General features: G+C 37.2%; 2 protein-coding genes across 2 annotated transcripts; one reads left to right on the top strand and one right to left on the bottom strand.

The window, feature by feature from the left end:
- Positions 1 to 389: 389 nt before the first annotated feature.
- Positions 390 to 889, bottom strand: BESB_064210 (cytochrome b; the record flags this gene model as incomplete). The annotated part of the gene is made up of 2 exons (XM_029364816.1): positions 390 to 774; positions 876 to 889. 2 exons carry the CDS (start codon positions 887 to 889, stop codon positions 390 to 392), a joined length of 399 nt encoding a protein of 132 aa, XP_029214903.1.
- Positions 890 to 1698: 809 nt separating this feature from the next.
- On the top strand, positions 1699 to 2559 carry BESB_064200 (cytochrome b; the record flags this gene model as incomplete). The annotated part of the gene is made up of 1 exon (XM_029364815.1): positions 1699 to 2559. One exon carries the CDS (start codon positions 1699 to 1701, stop codon positions 2557 to 2559), a length of 861 nt encoding a protein of 286 aa, XP_029214902.1.
- Positions 2560 to 6275: the final 3716 nt, after the last annotated feature.

Below are 6275 nucleotides of genomic sequence, written 5' to 3'. Positions count from 1 at the left end.
GGAGATCGCGTTAGTTCTTGGGAAAACGACTTCCGAACCACCAATATATATTGGTACAAAGAAGTTACCATATCCCCGTACAAAGCAGGCATTAAGAACATAAAGATCATAGCTAGGCCATGTATCGTTATTTATCACATTATAAGTAGCTATCGTCTCTGTACAAATGATCCGCGATCCAGAACTGTATAACTCAAATCGAATAAACAAAGACATATAGTTCCTAGAATACTGAAGATGACTCCGGTTATGAGATACAGACAACCAAGTTCTTTATGATTGCAGTACACCACCACCCCACTGGACTGCTTAAGACAGCTAAAAGTGTTGGATTTCAATATCACGGTAATCATGTTTGCTTGGAAGCTGTAGTCATTATAACTATTGATTTAGTATAAGCATAGAACCAATCCGGTAGTAAGATATACGATAGTAGCTAATCTACCATATAAGATATAAGTCGCTTGTGGAATAGCACTACCAATAATAATCAAGAAGATCATACTGTATACCCAAATAATTACCCATCCACTGACTACATTTCGAGTCATAAAATGTTGTCGTATCAACATTCGAGTATTCAAAGCTCGAATTTCAGATAAAAGAGCTAAGTTAATGAGAGAGGACATAAATACTAACAAACCACCGGTTTTGGATGGGATTACTTTTAACACCGCATAATATGCTAAAAAGTACCATTCAGGTACGATATGAAGCGGAGTTACAAACCGGTTCACTGGTATGGAGTTATCTGGGTGCGATAATTCGACATAGCTGTGATGTTAAGGAGCATAGGAGATGCTACACGCCTTAATTGGTACTGCATTGATATAATTATCGTACAAGCACTCAGCTAGTTATTGAGAGACACTCACGAGCCCAAAACCATAACTTCGTAATCTCAATGGTTTGTGATAGAACCATAACACAATGATCTTTACACAGTTCAACCCTGTATTATAAAATCCAGTAGACTCATGTCCTTGTCGTTTATATAAATCTATTAATGCTTGTCAAGTTCCTTGTATCTAGTTAGCTCACTGCGTACTTAGGATCAGACCAAAAGAGTTCACTAATGGTACTAGAAAATAGGAGATCGCGTTAGTTCTTGGGAAAACGACTTCCGAACCACCAATATATATTGGTACAAAGAAGTTACCATATCCTCCGTACAAAGCAGGCATTAAGAACATAAAGATCATAGCTAGGCCATGTATCGTTATTATCACATTATAAGTAGCTATCGTCTCTGTACAAATGATCCGCGATCCAGAACTGTATAACTCAAATCGAATAAACAAAGACATTATAGTTCCTAGAATACTGAAGATGACTCCGGTTATGAGATACAGACAACCAAGTTCTTTATGATTGCAGTACACCACCACCCCACTGGACTGCTTAAGACAGCTAAAAGTGTTGGATTTCAATATCACGGTAATCATGTTTGCTTGGAAGCTGGAAGACGGAATCGTTATTAAGCGCCAGGTAGTCCTGGACACTGAATCCATGAGCGTGAACATTGGATGTCACCATGGTTATAGTTACGGTACATATATAAAATCTACAGTACGATTTGAGATTTGTTACGTGACGAGCGGTGTGTTTAAGACTAGTTTACATGCGCTCATTTTAATATGTAGTTATTTAACGAAGTTCTATTGTGCTAGCATGGTTTCGAGAACACACCAAATTTCCATGAGTCTATTCCGGGCACACCTCGTCTTTTATCGGTGTGCTCTCAATCTAAATTCATCTTATAACTTTGGTTTCTTAGTTGCAATTACCTTTGTACTCCAAATAATTACAGGTATCACTTTAGCGTTCCGATATACTTCTGAAGCATCTTGTGCATTTGCTAGTGTTCAACATCTAGTTAGAGAGGTAGCAGCAGGATGGGAATTTAGGATGTTGCATGCAACAACTGCTTCTTTCGTCTTCTTGTGTATCTTAATACACATGTCTCGAGGTATGTATAACTCCAGCTATAGTTATTTAACTACTGCTTGGATGTCTGGTTTAGTTTTATATCTACTTACTATAGCCACTGCTTTCCTCGGTTATGTACTACCATGGGGACAGATGAGTTTCTGGGGTGCTACAGTCATTACTAATCTCCTTTCTCCAATACCATATTTAGTACCTTGGTTACTCGGTGGATACTATGTATCTGATGTAACATTAAAACGATTCTTTGTATTGCACTTTATATTACCTTTTGTAGGTTGCATTCTAATTGTATTACACATCTTCTATTTACATTTAAATGGTTCTAGTAACCCTGCAGGTATTGATTCCGCACTTAAAGTAGCCTTCTATCCTCATATGTTAATGACCGATGCTAAATGTCTATCCTATCTAATTGGTTTAATTTTCTTACAAACGGCTTTTGGTTTGATTGAATTATCGCACCCAGATAACTCCATACCAGTGAACCGGTTTGTAACTCCGCTTCATATCGTACCTGAATGGTACTTTTTAGCATATTATGCGGTGTTAAAAGTAATCCCATCCAAAACCGGTGGTTTGTTAGTATTTATGTTATCAACATGTCAATGAAATATCAACAACGATGAAACTTATTTGGTTAACATAACAACATAGAAGGTAAAGCTGGATTACGTTCAAACTTTACACTGGATACGTTTCAATGTTAACTTACTAAATACCATGGGAGCGAAGAGAATCTAATATGTAACTCCGTTCATGGAAATCAAAAGAGCTTTCACTGATTGTATTTATGAAACGTGATTAGTTCACCTAGCCAACACGATCCGGTTGTTTGGGAATAATATCCCTATTTAAGGATTGATATGTGCTACAATAACACAGTCGGTACGAAGTCGAAACAAGGTAGTTGATGGTGAACCAGTGGCTGAACAAACCTTTTTATTGATTATGCTGACTTTAGTCCCGAGAAACTACAGTTCTGCTTAAACTGAGGAGTCAAGTAGGTACAAACCGTACAAGGATTAATTATGTCCATCTGTGCATCTAAGTTGAGACTATCGGTTATATATTTTAGACGCTAACTTCCCGGCTAAACTTTGACTTATTAAACCAGCCTGGGATCATAAAAGTACTATGTATGGTAAGATTGAGCGTGAACATTGGATGTCACCATGGTTATAGTTACGGTACATATATAAAATCTACAGTACGATTTGAGATTTGTTACGTGACGAGCGGTGTGTTTAAGACTAGTTTACATGCGCTCATTTTAATATGTAGTTATTTAACGAAGTTCTATTGTGCTAGCATGGTTTCGAGAACACACCAAATTTCCATGAGTCTATTCCGGGCACACCTCGTCTTTTATCGGTGTGCTCTCAATCTAAATTCATCTTATAACTTTGGTTTCTTAGTTGCAATTACCTTTGTACTCCAAATAATTACAGGTATCACTTTAGCGTTCCGATATACTTCTGAAGCATCTTGTGCATTTGCTAGTGTTCAACATCTAGTTAGAGAGGTAGCAGCAGGATGGGAATTTAGGATGTTGCATGCAACAACTGCTTCTTTCGTCTTCTTGTGTATCTTAATACACATGTCTCGAGGTATGTATAACTCCAGCTATAGTTATTTAACTACTGCTTGGATGTCTGGTTTAGTTTTATATCTACTTACTATAGCCACTGCTTTCCTCGGTTATGTACTACCATGGGGACAGATGAGTTTCTGGGGTGCTACAGTCATTACTAATCTCCTTTCTCCAATACCATATTTAGTACCTTGGTTACTCGGGATACTATGTATCTGATGTAACATTAAAACGATTCTTTGTATTGCACTTTATATTACCTTTTGTAGGTTGCATTCTAATTGTATTACACATCTTCTATTTACATTTAAATGGTTCTAGTAACCCTGCAGGTATTGATTCCGCACTTAAAGTAGCCTTCTATCCTCATATGTTAATGACCGATGCTAAATGTCTATCCTATCTAATTGGTTTAATTTTCTTACAAACGGCTTTTGGTTTGATTGAATTATCGCACCCAGATAACTCCATACCAGTGAACCGGTTTGTAACTCCGTTCATATCGTACCTGAATGGTACTTTTTAGCATATTATGCGGTGTTAAAAGTAATCCCATCCAAAACCGGTGGTTTGTTAGTATTTATGTTATCAACATGTCAATGAAATATCAACAACGATGAAACTTATTTGGTTAACATAACAACATAGAAGGTAAAGCTGGATTACGTTCAAACTTTACACTGGATACGTTTCAATGTTAACTTACTAAATACCATGGGAGCGAAGAGAATCTAATATGTAACCGTTCATGGAAATCAAAAGAGCTTTCACGCTATCTCTAGTGCCTGTCGAGTCGCTCAAGAAGATTTATCCTGTATATGATTTAAGGATGTAAAGGTGCTCAGGGTCTAACCGTCGGGCCATCTGGATCCTCATATTCAAAGATAATTCTATTAAGAAAGTTTTAGATAAACGACATGTGAAGAGTCGGACCAACTTTCACGCACGACGATAATTACCCGACAAGGATTTACCTACCTTTGGACCGTCATAATACAGCCGCCGTTTACATTTTACTGCACCGGGCAGGGATTATATACTATACCTCTACAGTGGTATTAGCAGTATCTAGTGTTGATGTACAACAGACGCTCTCCTTGTTCCACTACCTAACCATAATCTATTGTTCCAGATATTAAGGAATGTACGCTTCATATAACTACACAACGTTATGCCAAGAAGGATACCAGATTACCCTGATTATCTTTGTTATATTAATACATGGTGTTCAATTGGTTCTATATCCACAATAGTTATCATCTTAACTATGCTCTGCTAATGCACTTAACATGATGGTCATGAAAAGCACAAGAGAACTTGGATCCGGTAAACAAAGACCTTCAAGATCTAAACCAGTAGTCCAACTCGTAGTATATACTCCCCAGAAAAAGCTGATAAATAATCCTGTCTCAGAGATGATAACTCCAAGTACGATGCTACTGATTAGACTAGCATCTGAGTAGTAGTTTTCTCTCGCTGTTAAGATGAGTGAGAACAAGAATCCATATATACGCCTAGAACATAACCGATGTGGAATAATCTTAATGTAGTAGGATATTGAAATCCAACACTTTTAGCTGTCTTAAGCAGTCCAGTGGGGTGGTGGTGTACTGCAATCATAAAGAACTTGGTTGTCTGTATCTCATAACCGGAGTCATCTTCAGTATTCTAGGAACTATAATGTCTTTGTTTATTCGATTTGAGTGAACACATAAGATCATCGAATTTAACGGTATGCTCCTGAAAGTAACGGTACAAGCTGTAAACAAAGGACTCCTTAACTTAAACTGAGGAGTCAAGTAGGTACAAACCGTACAAGGATTAATTATGTCCATCTGTGCATCTAAGTTGAGACTATCGGTTATATATTTTAGACGCTAACTTCCCGGCTAAACTTTGACTTATTAAACCAGCCTGGGATCATAAAAGTACTATGTATGGTAAGATTGAGCGTGAACATTGGATGTCACCATGGTTATAGTTACGGTACATATATAAAATCTACAGTACGATTTTGAGATTTGTTACGTGACGAGCGGGTGTGTTTAAGACTAGTTTACATGCGCTCATTTTAATATGTAGTTATTTAACGAAGTTCTATTGTGCTAGCATGGTTTCGAGAACACACCAAATTTCCATGAGTCTATTCCGGGCACACCTCGTCTTTTATCGGTGTGCTCTCAATCTAAATTCATCTTATAACTTTGGTTTCTTAGTTGCAATTACCTTTGTACTCCAAATAATTACAGGTATCACTTTAGCGTTCGATATACTTCTGAAGCATCTTGTGCATTTGCTAGTGTTCAACATCTAGTTAGAGAGGTAGCAGCAGGATGGGAATTTAGGATGTTGCATGCAACAACTGCTTCTTTCGTCTTCTTTGTATCTTAATACACATGTCTCGAGGTATGTATAACTCCAGCTATAGTTATTTAAACTACTGCTTGGATGTCTGGTTTAGTTTTATATCTACTTACTATAGCCACTGCTTTCCTCGGTTATGTACTACCATGGGACAGATGAGTTTCTGGGTGCTACAGTCATTACTAATCTCCTTTCTCCAATACCATATTTAGTACCTTGGTTACTCGGTGGATACTATGTATCTGATGTAACATTAAAACGATTCTTTGTATTGCACTTTATATTACCTTTTGTAGGTTGCATTCTAATTGTATTACACATCTTCTATTTACATTTAAATGGTTCTAGTAACCTGCAGGTATTGATTCCG

This window comes from Besnoitia besnoiti (assembly GCF_002563875.1).
Source record: "Besnoitia besnoiti strain Bb-Ger1 chromosome Unknown contig00054, whole genome shotgun sequence".
Classification (NCBI taxonomy): Eukaryota; Apicomplexa; class Conoidasida; order Eucoccidiorida; family Sarcocystidae; genus Besnoitia; species Besnoitia besnoiti.
The sequence above is the reverse complement of the archived record's forward strand: the minus strand, read 5'-3'. Positions and strand labels throughout refer to the sequence as shown.